This window comes from Orcinus orca, chromosome X (assembly GCF_937001465.1).
Source record: "Orcinus orca chromosome X, mOrcOrc1.1, whole genome shotgun sequence".
Classification (NCBI taxonomy): Eukaryota; Metazoa; Chordata; class Mammalia; order Artiodactyla; family Delphinidae; genus Orcinus; species Orcinus orca.
In genome coordinates this window covers 62,008,620-62,028,712 of record NC_064580.1, presented here as the reverse complement: position 1 = coordinate 62,028,712, position 20,093 = coordinate 62,008,620, and the positions used below count along the sequence as shown (strand labels likewise).

Genomic DNA, 20,093 nt, shown 5'->3' with positions numbered 1-20,093 from the left:
ATAAGAACCTTACATTATTATACTTCCATTCTCTCTTCCTGGACCGCTCGTTATGCATTCTACTTTTATCTCATGATACATTGTTATTATTTTTGTTTAAACAGTTACTTTTTAAAATTTTATTGTTTTTGGCTGCGTTGGGTCTTCATTGCTGTGCTCGGCCTTTCTCTAGTTGCAGCGAGCCAGTGCTAACTCTTCGTTGCGGTGCACCAGCTTCTCATTGTGGTGGCTTCTCTTGTTGCAGAGCACAGGCTCTAGGCGCCCTGGCTTCAGTAGTTGTGGCACGTGGGCTCAGTAGTTGTGGCTCGCGGGCTCTAGAGCGCAGGCTCAGTAGTTGTGGCGCACAGGCTTCGTTGCTCCGTGGCATGTGGGATCTTCCCCGACCAGGGCTTGAACCCGTGTCCCCTGCATTGGCAGGTGGATTCTTAACCACTGTGCCACCAGGGAAGCCCTAAATAGTTACTTTTTAATACTGCATTATTTAGAGCAGTTTCAGGGTCACAGCAAAATTGAGCGGAAGGTAGAGAGTTCCCATGATATGTCTGTTACAATCAACAAACCTACATTGGCACATCATTATCATCCAAAGTCCACAGTTTACCTTAGGATTTATTCTTGGAGTTGTGCATTCTACGAGTTTTAACAAATGTATTCACCATTATAGTATTATACAGAATAGTTTCACTGCCCTAAAAATCCTCTGTGGCCTGCCTATGCATCCCTCCCTCCCTCCTAACCCCTGGCAGCCACTGATCTTTTTACTGTCTCTTAGTTTTGCCTTTTCTAGAATGCTATATAGTTGTAATCAATCTTTAGCCTTTTCAAATTGGCTTCTTTCACTTAGTAATATGCATTTGAATTTCATCCGTGGCTTTTCATGGCTTTATAGCTCATTTCTTCTTTTTTAAAAATAGAGTTTATTTTTCAGAGTAGTTTTAAATTCAAATCAAAATTGAGCTGAAAATAGAGAGTTCCCATATATTCCCTGCCCTCTCACATGTACAACCTCCCCCATGATCAACATCCTACACTAGAGTGGTACAGTTTTTACAATTGATAAACCTACACTGATACATTATTACTACCCAAAGTCCAGTTTGCATTAGAGTTCACTCTTGGTGGTGTACATTCTATGAGTTTTGACAACTGTATGATGACATGTATTCACCATTATAGTATCGTACAGAATAGTTTCACTGCCCTAAAAATCCTCTGTGGTCCACCTATTCATTCCCCTCTCCCCCCAGTATCTGACAACTACTGACCTTTTTATTGTCTCCATAGCTTTGCCTTAGTTGGAATCATACCATATGTAGCCTTTTCAGATTGGCTTCTTTCACTTAGTAATGTGCATTTGAGGTTCCTCCATGTCTTTTCCTGGCTTGATAGCTCATTTCTTTTTAGTGCTGAATAATATTTCATTGTCTGGATGTACCACAGTTTATCCATCTACCCACTGAAGGACATCTTGGTTGCTTCCAAGATTTGGCAATTATGAATAAAGCACTATAAACATCTTAGTGCAGGTTTTTGTGCAAACATAAGTTTTCAACTCATTTGGATAGACACCAAGGAGCGTGATTGCTGGACCATATGGTCAATTATCTTTTTAAAACAGCTTTATTGAAATACAATTTACATACCATAAATTCATTCACTTTAAGTATACAATTAAATGATTTTTAGTAAATTTACAACATTGTGCTACTATCATCACAATCTGATTTTTAAATTTTTTTTCATGTCTGGTTTTAAAACATTTCCGTCACCCCAAAAAGATCCTTCATGCCCAGTTACAGTCACTCCCTGTTCCCAACCCCCAGGCAACAACCACTAATCCACTTGTCTCTACAAAGTTGTCTTTCCTGACCATTTGACATGAATGGGATCACACAGTATATCATCTTTTTGTATTTGGTTTCTTCCACTTAGCGTAATGTTCTTGAGTTTCATCCACAGTGTAGCATGTATCAGTATTTCATCCCTTTCTAGTGCCAAATTATATTTTTTCTTTTTAAATCAAATATATAGAGGTATAATTTATATACCACTAAATAAGCTCATTTTAAGTTTATAGCTTGATGACTTCTGACAAATGTATGTACCACGTAATTACTACCACAATCAAGACATACATTTCCATCACCCCCAAATAGTTCCCTTGTACCCCTTTGTAGTCAATCCTTACCACCCCTAGCCCCAGAGGACCACTGTTCTGCTTGCTGTCACTGAAGATTAATTATACCTTTCTAGAACTTCATATAAATGGAATCAGAGCATTTACTCTTTTGTGTCCTTTTTTTTTTTTTTTTTTGGAATAGGATATCTCAGATAACTGAGCAACTGCTCCAGAGAAGCATGGTTTTCAGCACAGTTTTATATCTTGTCAGAACAAAGAACATCAAATAAGTCAGGGATACATTCCTTCAGAGTTTCAAAAAAAAGCAGATCAGTACATACACAGTGAGTCTCTATGGCCCTGGCACCTGGGAAGGGAGTCTTATCATCAAAGGAGTACTAGCACTAGTATCCCAAAAGGGAGGCATTTAATCTTTATTTTTAATATGGACATTATTTCTGGTCAGTGTACCCTTTTCTTTAATAATTACAGCAGGTGTACGATGTATGTTTGATAGGCCACAAGCAGGTTGTTTTAGCTAGCATAAAATTCAAGTTAAATCATGTATAAGCCAGAATGACTTCCCTCATACCTCAATATGTGAAAATTTCTTTCATCACATTGTATATGATAGCTTGATAGTTACCTTCTTAACTTGTATAAGTATTTTGATTTTTCAAAAACCATGAGCTGCTAATTATTTTCTCAGCATAATATTTCTGAGATTTATTCGTGTTGTGGGGCATAACAGTAGTTCATTCCCTTTTATTGCTTAGTAGCATTCAATCGCAAGGATATATAGCAATTTTTTCTAGTTTGGGGCCATTATGGATAAAGTTGCTATGAATATTGTATATAAGTCTTGTTGACGAAAATAAAAAATAATCTATAATAGGAAGAGAAAAGAGTTTTATTTGAGCCAAACTGAGGACTGTAGCCCAGAAGACAGCCTCTCAGATAACCCTGAAGAACTGCTCCAGATAAGCATGGTTTTCATCACAATTTTGTATCTGGTCAGAGCAAAGAACATCAAACAAGTCATAGATACATTCTTTCAAGGTTTCCAAAAACAAACCAAAAACCAAATCAGCATGTGCACAGCGAGTCAGTACTGGCCTTGGCACCTGGGAAGGGAGTCTTATCATGGAAGGAGTATCAGTATTGGCATCTCAGGAAGGGAGGCATTTAATCTTTATTTTTAACATGGACATTGTTTACTTCTGGTCAATGCATCCTTTTCTTTAATAACTAAAGCAGAGTTACAATCTATGTTTGTTAGGCCACAAACAGGCTGTGTGCATAAAATTCAAGTTAACTCAAGCCAGAATGACTTCCCCATACCTCAATATTTGAACATTTCTTTCATCAATCAGTCTTTTTGTGGACATATGTTTTCATTTCTCTTGAGGGATACCTAAGAGTGGAATTGTTGGGTCATTGGGTAGGTGTATGTTTAACTTTGTATGTTTAACATTTTAAAAAACTATCAAATAGTACAGCAAAGTGGTTGTACCATTTAAAATTCTAATGTATAAGAGTCCCGGTGCTCCACATCTTCACCATCACTTAGTATTGTCTTTTTAATTTAGCAATTCTAGTGGGTATATATAGTGGTATTTCACATGCATTTCCCTGATGCCCAATGACTTGAGCAGCTTTTCATTTACTTAATTGCTATTGATACATCTTTCCTGGTGTAGTGTCTGTTCAAATCTTTTGCCTATTTTGCTATTAGGTTGTTTTCTTATTTGGAGTTGTAAAAGCTCTTTATATATTCTGGATACAAATCCTTTATCAGAATAGGTATTGTGAATATTTTCTCCCACTCTGTGGCTTGCCTTTCATTTTCTTAAATGAAATAGCAGAAGTTAATTTTGATGATGTCCAATCAAATTTTTCTTTTATGCTTAGTGCTTTTTTTATCCTCTCCTATATAAGAGAACATTGCCTATATTCTTATATATTTTATAGCTTTTGTTACTGTTGTGAATGAAATTTCATTTTCTACTTAGTTATTGCTTATATAGAAAGTTATTGATTTAGATATATTTTATAAGTGGCCATCTTGCATGTAAATATTTCTTTTTTAATAACTTGTAAGTTGACTCTCTTGGATTTTCATATCAACTGGAAATAATGACAGTTTTGTCTTTTTCTTAATATTTATTTATTTGGTTGCACCAGGTGGGCTCCTTAGTTGCAGCTCGCTAGCTCCTTAGTTGCAGCATGCAGGCTTCTTAGTTGTGGCATGTGGGATCTAGTTCCCTGACCAGGGATCAACCCGGGCCCCCTGCATTGGGAGCGTGGAGTCTTAACCACTGCACCACCAGGGAAGTCCTGACAGTTTTGTCTTTGCCTTGCCAGTATTTATACCTCTTATTTTGATTTCTCATTTCATGGCATTGGTCAAGACTTCCAGCATAATGCTAAATGGTAGCTAAGTTACCTATGAAGGTCCGAGATTAGATTTTGGAGAATAACAGTGAGACTGGAGAGAAGCTAGAGTCACTACAAGGAAAGAATCAATAGAACTTGGTAACTAACTGAATAAGGGGAATGAAAGAGAAACACAGGTTAGAAATAATTAGGATATTAAGCTTAGGAACAGGGAGAATGAAATATCCATTATCAGAAAGGAGGAAACGAAGAGAATTACTTGGCATGGGGGAAATAGTAAGCTCAATTTTAGATATTTTCAGTTTGAGTTTACAATAGGGCTTTCATGCAGAAGTGTCCTGTAGGCAGTTAGAAATAGAGAACTGGAGTTTGGATGAGAGGCCTGGGCTAGAGATGAAGATTTTAGTCATTAACAAAGGTGATGTTTATTTTTAAATTGATGTATAGTTGATTGACAGTATTATATTAGTTTCAAGCAAAGGTGATAGTTGAAACAGTAGTGTAGATTAGTTACCTGAAAAGGAAAGTTAAAGAAAAAGAGAAGAGTTCAACATTGGGTCTCAAGGGTACAGGTAGGAGGAAGTAGAGGAGCCAAGAAAAAATAAAAAAGGATTTAGAACAGAAGAACATGCAGAATAGCTTTAAAAGTTATGAGGAATAGCCAACAGTGTCAAATAGGAAAAAGAGCTTAAGGGAAACAAGGAGTGGGAGTGGCAGAGCTTCCAAAATTGTCAATAAAAATATCTGAAGGATGGGGCTTCCCTGGTGGCACAGTGGTTAAGAATCCGCCTGCCAATGCAGGGGACACGGATTCGAGCCCTGGTCTGGGAAGATCCCACATGCCATGGAACAACTAAGCCCGTGCGCCACAACTACTGAGCCTGTGCTCTAGAGCCCATGAGCCACAACTACTGAGCCTGCGTGCTGCAACTAATGAAGCCCACGCATCTAGAGCCCGTGCTCCACAACAAGAGAAGCCACCACGATAAGAAACCTGAGCACCGCCACAAAGAGTAGCCCCTGCTTGCTGCAACTAGAGGAAGCCCGTGCGCAGCAACGAAGACCCAACGGCAGTCAAATTAATTAATTAATTAATTTAAAAAAATCTGAAGGTTGACAGCTGCAAAGTAAAACATTTTTGAGCTACTAAAGGAAAACTAAATACAAACTAGGTATTAGATGATATTGAGAAATTATACATTTTATTGAGTGTGATAATGTTATTGTGGTTGTATTTAAGTCTTTATCTTTTAAAGATATGAGCCAAAATATTTAAAAGTGAAATGATATATCTAGGATATGCTTTAAAATACTCCAGCAAAGTTTTAATAATAATAATATTAATGATAATAAATGCGAGGGATAAATAAGACAATAATAACAGAGTGTTCGTTATTATTGAAATGGGTGATGGGTTCATCGGGGCTCATTATACTATTCTCTCTTCTTTGTACATGTTTGAAAATTTCCACAATGAAAGGTTTAAAAATGCATAATTTGGTATGACCTCCAAGATATATCGTTAAGACAAAAGCAAGATTCAGAACATGTGGATGGTATGCTATCATTTGGATAAGAAAAAAATTAAAAGAAAGACCATGAATGTTTGCTTGTATATGCATAGAATATCTCTGAAAAGATTCTCAAGAAACTGATAACTTTAGTTGTTTCCTAGAAGGAGAACCTGTATGGCTTGGGAACAAGAGTGAGAAGGAGATTTTTAAATTGTATACCCTCTTAAAACGTTTGAAATTTTGAAACTATGTAAATATTCATAAAAGTAAATAACACTAAAAATAAATAATTTCTGATAATATGGTTTTGACTGTTGTACAATAGTTAAGAAAGGATTGCTAAAAAAAATTTAAAAAGAAAAAAAAAAGGATTCCTAAAATAAAAGGTATAATGTAGCCAAGAATTTTAATAAGCCTAGAACCAAAATTTCAACTAATTTTACAAAAACATTAGAGGTGGGAAAGAAATATGAGGGGAGAACTATAGGTACTAAATAATTATTGCTATGTACAGAAAAAGTGTAAGTTTAAATATGTTTTTAATATAGGGGTTATTACTCATTGACTAGAAATAAGAACTAGAATTAGAGGGAAAAAAGGAACAAGGACAACTTGATCAGCCAAGCAACCAGACAGATCAATGCAGAAACAGAAGACTTGAACAAGACTATAAACCAGATGGATGCTGGCTCAGGGCTTCTGGATAGCCTCAGGATGGGAGGTGATAGCCAGGGGAACCAACCATGTGATTAGAGGATTGGAACTTTCAGCCCCATCCCCTGACCTCCAAGGGAGAGGGGCTGGAGATTGATGTAATCACCAATGGCCAATGATTGAATCAAACATGCATATCAAACATGCACTCCCAGAAATATCCTAACCAAAGGAGTTTGGAGAGCTTCCAGATTGATGAACATGTGGAGGTACTGAGAGGGTATCGCACCCAGAGGAGTCATGGAAGCTCTGCACTCCTTCCCCCATAACTTTATGTATCTCTTCCATCTGGCTATTTCTGATTTTTATCCTTTTATAACAAACCAGTAATCTAGTAAGTAAACTGTTTTCCTGAGTTCGGTGAGCCATTCTAGCAAGTTATCAAACTCAAGAAGGGGGTTGTGGGAACCTCCAATATGTAGCTGCTTAGTCAGAAACACAAATGACAACCTGGACTTGCAATTGGCATCTGAAGTGGGGGCACACTTGTGGGACTGAGCACTTAAATTGTGGGATCTGATGCTATCTCCAGTTAGATAGTGTCAGAATTGAGTTAAACTATAGAACACCCAGTTGGTGTCCGCTGAGATCTGGAGAATTTCTTGGTGTGGGAAAAACACTCACACATTTGGAATACAGAAGTATTCTATGAGTAGAGTAAATGAGTATGTCCCTTTCACAGACAATCTACCAAAAATGGCCCGTAAAGAAACAGAAAATCTGAAAAGACCTATAACTAGTAAGGAGATTTAGTCAGTAATTGAAGACTTCCCAACAAAGAAACACTCAGGATTAGATGGCTTCACTGGTGAATTCAATCAAACATTTAAAGAAGAATTAATACCAGTACTTCTCATTCTCTTCTAAAAAATTGAAGAGGAGGAAATACTTCATAACTCACTCTATGAGGCCAGCATCACCCTGATACCAAAGCAAGACAAAGACACCACAAGAAAAGAAAACTACAGGCCAACATCCCTGATGAACATGGATGCAAAAGTCCCCAACAAAATACTAGCAAACTTATTTCAACAGCACATTAAAGGGATCATATACAATGGCCAAGTGGGATTTATCCCTGGGATGCAAGGATGGTTCAACATATGCAAATCAATCAATGTGATATATGATATTAACATAATAAAGGGTTTAAAAATCACATGATCATCTCAATAAATTATATCTATATGTATGTATACACACATACACACACAGTTGTAGGGAAAAAAGTGATCTACAGATTCAGTAAATCCTGATCAAAATTCCAATGGAATTTTTTGCAGAAATAGAAAAATCCATTCTAAAATTCATTTGGAATCTGAAGGGACCCTGAATGGCCACAACAGTCTTGAAAAAATAACAAAGTTGGAGGACTCACACTTCCATATTTCAAAACTACCAACTACTACAAAGCTACAGTAGTCAAGACGTGTGGTACTGGCATAAGGAAAGAAATATAGATCAATGGAATAGAACATACAGCCCAGAAATAAACTTTCACATATATAGTTAATTGATTATCAACAAGGTGCCAGAAGATTCAATAGGAAATTGACAGGCTTTTCAACAAAAGCACAGGCAACAACAACAACAAAATAGATAATTGGAATGTATCAAAATTAAAATCTTTTGTGCATCAAAGGATACTATCGAGGAAGTGAAAAGATAATGTATGGAATGCGAGAAAATATTTTCAAATCATATATCTGATAAGGGAATAATATCCAGAATAGAAAAAGAACTCCCACAACTCAGAACAAAAAAACAAACAGCCCAATTCAAAGATGGGCAAACGGACCTCCCAGGTGGTCCAGTGCTTAAGACTCCAGGCTCCCAATGCAGGGGGCCCGGATTCAATCCCTGGTCAGGGAACTAGATCCCTCATGCCACAACTAAAGATCCCGCGTGCCGCAACTAAAGATCTCTCACGTGGCAACAAAGATCCCGCATGCTGCAACTAAGACCCGGCACAGCCAAATAAATAAATATTAAAAAAAAAAAAAGATGGGCAAAGAGCTTGAATAGATATTTTTTCAAAGAGGATATATACAAATGGCCAATAAACACATGAAAATATGCTCAACACATCATTAGGGAAATGCAAATCAAAATTACAATGTGATACAACTTCATACTTATTAGGATGGCTATGATAAAAAATGGAAAATAACAAGTGTTGTTGAGGATGTGAAGAAACTGGAACTCTAGTCAATTTATGACAAAGGAGACAAGAATATACAATGAAGAAAGGACAGTATCTTCAATAAATGGTGTTGGGAAAACTGGACAGCCACATGCAAAAGAATGAAACTAAACCACTATCTTACACCATACACAAAAATTAACTCAAAATGGTTAAGACTTAAACGTAAGACCTGAAACCATAAAACATCCAGAAGAAAATATGCGTGGTAAGCTCCTTGACATTGGTCTTGGTGATGAATTTTTGAATCTGACAGCAAAAGCAAAAGCAACAAAGGCAAAAATCAACAAGTGGGACTACATCAAGCTAAAAAGCTTGTGCACAGCAAAGGAAATTATCAACAAAATGAAAAGGCATCCTATTGAATGGAGAAAATAATTACAAATCATACATCTGAAAAATACAAAGAACTCATACAACTCAATAGCAAAACAAAAAACAATCTGGGCAGAAGATCTGAACAAGACATTTCTCCAGAGAACACATACAGATGACTAACAGGTACATGAAAAGATGATCAACATCATTAATCATCACAGAAATGCAAATCAAAACCACAATGAGATATCACCTCACACTTGTTAAAATGACTATTACAAATAAAAAAACAAACACACACAAAAAACCCAAGAAATAACAATTGTTGGCAAAGATGTGGAGAAAAGGGAACACTTGTGCACTGTTGGTAGGAATGTAAATTGATGCAACCACTATGTAAAACAGTATGGAGGTTCCTCAAAAAATTAAAAATAGGACTACCATATGATCCAGCAGTTCCACTTCTGGGTATTTATCCAAAAAAACCCAAAAATACTAATTTGAAAAGATGTATGCACCCCCATGTTCATTGCAGCATTATTTACAATAGCTCAGATATGGAAACAATGTAACTATCAATGGATGAATGGATAAATAAATATATATTATTCAGTCATTAAAAAGAATGAAATCTTGCAATTTGCAACAACATGGATGGATCTCGAGGGCATTATGCTAAGTGAAATAAGTCATACAGAGAAAGACAAATACCATATGATCTCTCTCATATGTGGAATCTGAAAACAATAACAACAACAACAATCTCCAAGCTTGTTGGAGATTGTTTATTTTATTTTAAAAAATAAAAATTCTTTTTAAAATTTTTTTAAAAATTAAAAAAATTTTTTATTTTATTTTAAAAAATAAAAATTATTTAAAAAAATAAAAATTGTTTATTTATTTTTAAAAAAATAAATTTTTTTTAAAAAGGAAATTGGAACTTTTGTACATTGCTGGTGGAAAGGTAAAAATGTTTGCAGCTACTGTGGGAAATAGTTTGGTGGTTTCTCAGAAAGTTAAACATAGAATTACCATATGATACAAAAACTCCACTCCCAAAGAAATTGAAAGCAAGGACACAAACAGATACTTGTACACCAATGTTCACAGCAGCATTATTCACGATAGCCAAAAGGTAGAAATGACCCAAGTGTCCATCAACAGATGAATGGATAAATAGAATTTGGTATATACATGCAATGGAATATTATTCAGCCATAAAAAGGAATGACATTCTGATATATGCTACAATAAATATGAATCTTGAAAACATTATGCTAAATGAAATAAGACAGAAAAGTTCAAATATTGTACAATTACACTCATATAAGGTACGTACAATAGGAAAATTCATAAAGACAAAAAGGGGGCTTCCCTGGTGGCGCAGTGGTTAGGAATCCGCCTGCCAAGGCAGGGTACATGGGTTCAAGCCCTGGTCCGGGAAGATCCCACATGCCGTGGAACAACTAAGCCCATGCACCACAACTACTGAGCCTGCACTCTAGAGCCTGCAAGCCACAACTACTGAGCCCATGTGCCACAACTACTGAAGCCTGCACACCTAGAGCCTGTGCTCCACAACAAGAGAAGCCACTGCAATGAGAAGCCCGCGCACTGCAACCAAGAGTAGCCCCCGCTCGCCTCAGCTAGAGAAAGCCCACACGCAGCAACGAAGACCCAACGCAGACAAAAATAAAGATAAATAAATTTATATTAAAAAAAGACAAAAAGTAGAATAGAGTTTACCACGGCTGTTGGGAAGGGACAATGGAGAATTACTGTTTAATAGGTACAGAGTTTCTCTTTGGGATGATGAAGAAGTTCTAGAAATAAATAGTGGTGAAGATTATACAACATTGTGAATGTACTTAATGCCAATGAATTGTACACTTTAAAATGGTAAATTTTGTTACATATTTTTTACCATAAAAAATGCAAAAAGAAAATCAAAGGCCAAAGGAGAAATTCAGAAAATATATTTCAACCCACATAACAGAGGCCTGATTTACCTAGAATACAAACAGCTTTTACAAAGCAATAAAAAAGAGAAATAGAAATAGAAAACTAGGCAAAGGACATGAGCAATACACACACACACACACACACACACACACACACACACACGAAAAGAAATATATGTGACTTCTAAGTATATTAGAAAGCTTAGGGAATTCCCTGGTGGTCCAGCGGTTAGGACTCTGCACTTCCACTGCAGGGGGGACGTGTTCAATCCCTGGTTGGGGAAGTAAGATACACATGCCACACAGCGCAGCCAAAAAAAAACAAACAAACCAAAAAAAGCTTAACCCTACTCATGATAAAAAGATTGTGTTAAGATACCACTCTTTTCCTAGAAAGATGGCAATATCAGAAAGTTTGATAATATATTGTTTTGGCGAGGCTGTGGAGAAACACTCTCATATTCTGTTGTTGGATTGTAAATTGGTATATTTTTTGTAAGGCAACTTATCAAAAAAATTTTAAAGTGTGCTCACTTTGGCAGCACACATAGTAAAATTGGAACGATACAAAAGATTAGCATGGCCCCTGCGCAAGGATGATATGCAAATTCGTGAAGCGTTCCATATTTTTGAATGCATGTATAACTGAATCACTTTGCTGTACACCTGAAACTAACACAACATTGTAAATCAACTATACTCCAATAAAAATTTCTTAAAAAAGAAAAGAAAATTTAAGTACATATGCCTTTTTATTGGTAAGTAACAGAAAACCCAACTCCAATAGGCTTAAACAATAAAGAGGATGTAGGGCTTCCCTGGTGGCACAGTGGTTGAGAGTCCACCTGCGGATGCAGGGGACACGGGTTCATGCCCCGGTCCGGGAAGATCCCACATGCCGCAGAGCGGCTAGGCCTGTGAGCCATGGCCGCTGAGCCTGCGCGTCCTGAGCCTGTGCTCCGCACCGGGAGAGGCCACAACAGTGAGTAGGCCCGCGTACCGCTAAATAAATAAATAAATAAATAAAGAGGATTTATCAGTTCAAATAACTGCAAATTCCAGGGGATGAGTGAGCTCTGAAATTGGTTTGATTTTGTGGATCAACAATATCACCAGGGACCTAATTTCCTTCCATCTGTCAGTTCAGTCATCCAAAGTGCGAGCTCCACTGTAAATCTGACTCCCTTCTTGGTAGCAAAAGGGCTGCAGCACTTGAAGTCTTCACATCAGCTACACCATACTGTCCAAAAGAAGAGACAAAGCTGGCTTTTGTTCTCTCTCAGAAGAGCAAAGAAAAACAAAAACAAAAAGAAACCCTTCTTCCCCCAAATACTTCAAAAAATATCCTCTAACATTTCACTGACTTGCATCATTGGACCATTCCTGAAATTTCCCCTTGACAGGACAATAGTATGCATTGATTGGCTAAGGCCTGGGTTGCTTGAACCAATAACTGAGACATGGGGGATGGACTTACCCTGATTGGGTTACATGTGTGGTGCACCCCCTCCAGAAGCTGGGAGTGAGATCAATTCTACCCCCTTCAAACTTTATGACTGCTAAACAATGGGGAAGATATGGAATGGATGTTGGGCAGGGAATAACATCAACCACTATATACTTTGATACAGCAACCATACTTCTAGGAATTCATCCTAAAAATATGCTGACCCATGTGTACAAATAAGTATGTTCAGGGAGATCATTTGTAATAACAGGATATTGGAAACAACCAAAATGCCTGGGACTGGTTAAATAAATTATGATGTAGCCATACAAAAGAATAAGGCAGATATAAATGTATTGATATGACACAATCTCAAAAATATATTAAGTGAAAAAAGCAGAGTGAATAGCCTGCTACCATTTGTGACAAAAAGAGAGAAGAAATGGATATATGGATATGATATATTTTAAGTGAAAAAAGTATGATAAACTCCCATTTTCATCAATAACCAGACAGATAGATATCCAAATGCATGTGCACACACACATATATACCCATTTATACTTGTATATCCATGGTTTGCATAGAATATATCTGGAGGATAAGCAAGAAATTGACAGTGGGGTTCTCTGGAAAGGGAACCAAGGGAACTAAGGAATAGGGGTAATATATAACTTTAATTGTATATCCTTTTATATTGCTTGAGTTGTTTTTTACCATGTGCATGTATTTTTAGTTAAAAAACAAAAATATTTATTAGTTATAAGTTTCTATTTTTTACCTGTCAGATTGTCAAAGATAAAAATATTTTTTAATAGTTTTATTGGTCAAGATGGCATAGTAGGAAGACTCTGAGCTCACTTCCTCTCACAGCCACACCAAAATTACAACTATTTACAGAGCAACTATTGATGAGAAAGGCCAGAATCTAGCAGAAAAGATCTTCTACAACTAAAGACATAAAAAAGGAACCACAATGGGGCTTCCCTGGTGGCTCAGTGGTTGAGAGTCCACCTGCCGATGCAGGGGACACGGGTTCCTGCCCCGGTCTGGGAAGATCCCACATGCCGCGGAGCGGCTGGGCCCGTGAGCCATGGCCGCTGGGCCTGTGTGTCCGGAGCCTGTGCTCCGCAATGGGAGAGGCCACAACAGTGAGAGGCCCGCGTACTGTAAAAAAAAAAAAAAAAAAAAAAAGAACCACAATGAGATGAGTAGGATGGGCAGAGTCACAGTATAGTCAAGACCCACACCCCAGGGTGGGCAACCCACAGATGGGAGAATAATTACAATTGCAGAGGTTCTCCCCATGGAGAAAGGGGTCTGAGCCCCACATCAGGCTCCCCAGCCCAAATGTCCAGCATCAGGAAGATGATGCCCCAGAAAGTTTGGCTTTGAAGGCCAGTGGGGCTTACTTTCAGGGGAGCCAGAAGGCTGTGGGAGACAGAGATTCCATTCTTTTTTTTTTCTTTGCAGTACGTGGGCCTCTCACTGTTGTGGCCTCTCCCATTGTGGAGCACAGGCTCCAGATGCGCAGGTTCAGTGGCCATGGCTCACGGGCCCAGCCGCTCTGCAGCATGTGGGATCTTCCCGGACCAGGGCACAAACCCGTGTCCCCTGCATCGGCAGGTGGACTCTCAACCACTGCGCCACCAGGGAAACCCAGAGAGATTCCATTCTTAAAGGGTGCACACAAAATCTCACACACTCCAGGACCCAGGGCTGCAGCAGTAATTTGAAAGGATCTTGGGTCAGACCCACCTGCTGATCTTGGAGAGTCTCCCAGAGAGGCAGGAGGCAACTGGAGGTCACCCTGGGGACACAGACACTGGTGCTGGCAAATGCCATTTTGGAATACTCCCTCTAGTTTATTAGCCTGGGGACCCAGCCTTGCCCCTGCCCACCAGTCTATAGGCACCCATACTGGGATGCTTCAGGCCAAGCAACTAGCCAGGCAGGGACAGCCCCACCCACCATCAGGCAAGCTGCCTTAAGACCCCCTGAGCCCACAGCTTCCCCTGGACACAGCCCTATCAACAGAGGGCCCAGGACCCAGCCCCGTACACCAGAGCACAGGCACTAGACCCAGGACCCCCAGGGCCCTGTAGCTAGAGACCGCAGGACCCAGCTCTGCCCACCAGTGGGCAGGCACCAGCCTTAGGACACCCTGGTACCTGGACCCACCCACCAGTGAGCAATCTCTAGCCTTGGAACCAGCCTCACCCACCAGTGGGCAGACACCTGCCCAAGGACAACTGCAGCCCCACAGCCTGCTATGGCAGGACTCAGACCACCCACCAGCAGGCTGGCACTAGCCCTGGGACCCACTGGGCCACGCCCTTACCCACCAGCAGGCCAACACCAGCTCTGAGACATCTTGAGGCCCTCAGCCAGCTGCTCTAAGATCCATTCTCAATCACCAGTGGGCTGACACAAGCTTCAGGACACCCCAGACCCTGCAGCCATGTCAAGAACTGGCCTCAACCACCAGTGGTCAGACCCCAGCTCTGGGACCCCTGGGCCCTTCAGCCAGAGACCCCAGGACCTGGTTCTACCCACCAGTGGGCTGGCACTAGCCCCAGGACCCAGCTTCACCCACTGGTGAGTGGGCACCAGTGGTGAGATCTCCTGGACTCAAACCCCACCAACCAATGGGTGGACACCAGCCCCAGGATCACCACAGCTCCACAGCCTGCCTTGTCAGTACCCAGCTGAAACACCAGCAGGCAGAGAGTAGCCCTGGAAACCCCACAGACCATGATGCTTCCCACCAGCAGGCCAACTCCAGCTCTGGGACACCTTGGGCTCCTCAGCCAGTGGCCCTGGAATCCATGCCAGTGGGCTGACACCAGCTTCAGGACACACAGGACCCTGAAGCCGGAGACACCAAGACCTGGCTCCACATACCAGTGAGCTGGCACTAGCCCTGGGACCCCCTGGGCCCTAGCCACACCTACTAGCAGGCCAGCACCAGCTCTGAGATGCCTTGGACTCCTCAGGCAGCCACCCCAGGATCTAGCCCTATTCACCAATGGGCCAGTACCAGCATTGGGACACCTGGGAACCTGCAGCCAGCAATGTCAGGAACCAGCCCCACTCACCAGGAGGCCAACACTAGATCCAGGAACTCCAGTCACACAACCACCCACCCTAGAACAAGGTTCTGCCCACCAGTGAGCAAGCACTAGTCTGGGACCCCCCCAGGGTCCCTCAGCCAGGATCTCATGACCCGGCCCTGCCAGCTAGCAGCTGGTAGCCTCCATGCAATGCAGGGCCTGACAACCAGTCAAACCAGGGGTGAGCCATGCCTATGAGACCACCCACAGTAGTCAGCCCACCATAACAGAAGGACCCACCCAGCCAACATAGGGGGCACCCCTAGAGCATATAGCTCTGGTGATAACAGGGAGGTGTGCTGCTGGGACACACAGGATGTCTTCTACAAAAGGCCACTTCTCCAAGGTTAGGAAACATAACCAACCACCCAGATACATAGAAATAAAAACAGCAATTTAGGCAGAATGAGGTGACAGAGGAACATGTTCCAGATGAAGGAACAATATAAAACCCCAGAAGAAAAACTAAGTGAAATGGAGATAGGCAATCTACCCAATAAGGAGTTCAAGGTATTGATCGTAAAGATGATCAAAGAACTCGGGATAAGAATAGATGAAGAGAGTGAGAAGTTAGAAGTTTTTAACAAAGAGTTAGAAAATATAAAGAAGAACCAAACAGATGAAGAATACAATAAGTGAAATGAAAAATACACTAAAAGGAATTAACAGTAGACTAAATGATACAGATAAATGGATCAGTAAGCTGGAAGACAGAGTAGGGGAAATCACTGAAGCAGAACAGAAAAAAGAATAAAAAGAAATGAGGACAGTTTAAGAGACCTCTGAAACAACATCAAGCATACTAACATTCACATTACAGGGGTCCCAGGAGGAGAAGAGAGCGAGAAAGGGACAGAGAACATATCTAGAAGACATAATAGCTGAAAACTTCCCTATCCAGGGAAAGGAAACAGATAGCCAGGTCCAGGAAGCACAGGGTCCTAAACAGGATCAACCCAAGGAGGACCACACCAAGACACATTGTAATTAAGATGGCAAAAATTAAAGATAAAGATAGAATATTAAAAGCAGCAAGGGAAAAGTAACAAATACCATACAAAGGAATTTCCATAAATCTATCAGCTAACTTTTCAGCAGAGACCTTTCAGGCAAGAAGGGAGTGGCACAATACATTTAAAGTGAAGAAAAGGAAAAACCTATGACCAAGACTACTCTACCCAGCAAGGCTTTCATTCAGATTTGAGGGAGAGAGCAAAAGTTTTACAGATAGGCAAAAGCTAAATGAATTCAGCACTACCAAGCCAGCTTTACAAGAAATGTTAAAGGGACTTCTCTAAGTGAAAAAGAAAAGGCCACAGCTAGAAACATGAAAATTACTAAAGGGAAAAACTCACTGATAAAGACAAATATAGTAAAGGTAGTAAATCATCCATGTACAAAGCTGTAGGAAAGTTTTAAAATAAAAGTACTAAAGTAATCTATATCCACAGTAAGTCATTAAAGACTACACAAGACAAAAAGATGTAAAATACAACATCAAAAAAGCAATAATAGGGAGAAGGGAGTAAAAATGCAGGGCTGTTAAAATGCATTTGAAATTAAGAGATAAGCAGCTTAAAGTAATCACATATATGTGTATGTACATGGATTTTATATATATATATATATATATATATATATATATATATATATATACACCTGATGGTAACCACAAACTGAAAATCTGTAATAGAGACACACACAAAAACAGAAAGGAATCATCCAAACTAACACTAAAGATAGTCATAAAATTACAAGGGAAGAGAACCAAAGAAGAAGAAAGGATAAAAAAAATTACGAAAACAACGCCCAAATAATTAACAAAATAGAAATAGGTACATACCTATCAATAATTACTTTAAATGGAAATGGACTAAATGCTCCAATCAAAAGACACAGAGTGGGGACTTCCCTGGTGGTCCAGTGGTTAAGACTCTGCACACTCCCAATGCAAGGGGCTGGGTTTGATCCCTGGTAAGGGAACTAGATCCCGCGTGCCACAACTAAGACCCAGCACAGCCAAATAAATAAATAAATAAATAAATATTTTTAAAAAATGACATAGCATGGCTGAATGGATACAAAGACAAGACCCATATATACACTGCCTATAAGAGACACACTTCAGATCTAAAGACACACACAGACTGAAAGTGAGGGGATGGAAAAAGGTATTCATGCAAATGGAAATCAAAAGAAAGCTGGGGTAGCAATACTTATATCAGACAAAATAGACTTTAAAACAAAGACTGTACAAGAGACAAAGAAGGATGTTACATCATGATTAAGGGATCATTCCAAGAAGATACAACAATTGTAAATATATATGCACCAAACATAGGAGAACCTAAATACCTAAAGCAAATATTAACAGACATAAAGGGAGAGATTGACAGCAACACAGTACTAGGTGATTTTAACATTCCACTTACATCAATGGACAGATCATCTAGACAGAAAATCTGTAAGAAAATTCTGGCCTTAAGTGAAACATTAGTCTAAATGGACTTAATAGATATATATAGTACATTCCATCCAAAAACAGCGGAATATACATTCTTTTCTAGTGCACATGGAACATTCTCTAGAAGAGATCATATGCTAGGCCACAAAACAAGTTTCAATACATTTAAGAAAACTGAAATCATATCAAGTATCTTTTCCAACCACAACACTATGAGTCTAGAAATCAACTACAAGAAAAAAAATTGCAAAAAAACACAAACACATGGAAACTAAACAATATGCTACTAAACAAACCAATGGATCACTGAAAAATCAAGGAAGAAATTTTTAAAATATCAATACCTGGAGACAAATGAAAATGAAAACACAATGATCCAAAATCTATGGGACACAGCAAAAGTAGTTCTAAGAGGGAAGTTTATAGTGATACAAGCTTACCTCAGGAAATGAGAAAAATCTCAAATAAACAACCAAATCTTACACCTAAATGAACTAGAAAAATAAGAACAAACAAAACCCAAATTTAGTAGAAGGAAAGAAATCATAAAGATTAGAGAGAAATAAATGAAATAGTGACTAAAAAAAACAATGGAAAAGATCAATGAAACTAAGAGTTACTTCTTTGAATAAAAACAAAAATAAACAAACGGGACTTAATGAAACTTAAAAGCTTTTGCACAGCAAAGGAAACTATAAACAAGACAAAAAGACAACCCTCAGAATGGGAGAAAATATTTGCAAATGAATCAACGGACAAAGGATTAATCTCCAAAATATATAAACAGCTCATACAGCTCAATATTTTAAAAAAACAAAAAACCTAATCAAAAAATGGGCAGAAGACCTAAATAGACATCTCTCCAAAGAAGACACACAGATGGAGAGGCACATGAAAAGATGCTCAACATCACTAATTATTAGAGAAATGCAAATCAAAACTACAATGAGAGACTTCCCTGGTGGCGCAGTGGTTAAGACTCCACGCTGACAATGCAGGGGGCCTGGCTTCGATCCCTGGTCAGGAAACTAGATCCCACATGCATGCTGCAACTAAGAGTTTGCATGCCACAACTAAAGGAGCACACGTGCCGCAACTAAGGAGCTGGTGCACCAAATAATAAATAAATAAATAAAAAACTACAATGAGGTATCACCTCACACCAGTTAGAATGGGCATTATCAGAAAATCTACAAACAACAGATGCTGGAGAGGGTGTGGAGAAAAGGAAACCCTCTTGCACTGTTGCTGGGAATGTAAATTGATACAGCCACTATGGAAAACAGTATGGAGGTTCCTTAAAAAACTAAAAATAGAATTACCATATAACCCAGCAATCCCACTCCTGGGCATATACCCAGAGAAAACCATAATTCAAAAAGACACATGCACTTCAATATTCATTGTAGCACTATTTACAATAGCCAGGTCATGGAAGCAACCTAAATGCCTGTCAACAGAAGAATGGATAAAGAAGATGTGGTACATATATACAATGGAATATTACTCAGCCATAAAAAAGAACGAAATTGGGTAATTTGTAGAGATGTGGATGGACCTAGAGACTGTCATACAGAGTGAAGTAAGTCAGAAAAAGAAAAACAAATATCATATATTAATGCATATACATGGAACCTAGAAAAATGGTACAGATGAACCAGTTTGCAAGGCAGAAATAGAGACACAGATGTAGAGAACAAACATATGAACACAAAGGGAGGAAAGTGGGGGTGGGGTGGGATGAACTGGGAGATTGGGATTGACATATATACACTAATATGTATAAAATAGATAACTAATAAGAACCTGCTGTATAAAAAAATAAATAAAATTAAATTTAAAA

General features: G+C 39.1%; 1 protein-coding gene and 1 non-coding gene across 2 annotated transcripts in view; one reads left to right on the top strand and one right to left on the bottom strand.

Annotated features, from left to right (window-relative positions):
• Positions 1 to 2,279: 2,279 nt before the first annotated feature.
• Positions 2,280 to 20,093, bottom strand: part of ITGB1BP2 (integrin subunit beta 1 binding protein 2) — a 42,847-nt gene continuing 25,033 nt past the window's right edge. Inside the window, exon 10 of the mRNA XM_049705123.1 lies at positions 2,280 to 12,466. Coding sequence (XP_049561080.1) covers positions 12,374 to 12,466 — 93 coding nt within the window. The 3' untranslated portion in view covers positions 2,280 to 12,373. The remainder of the gene's footprint in view (positions 12,467 to 20,093) is intronic.
• LOC117203668 (U6 spliceosomal RNA) lies at positions 11,753 to 11,857 on the top strand. Its single transcript, XR_004486522.1, has one exon. It is a non-coding gene; the product is annotated as a U6 spliceosomal RNA (small nuclear RNA).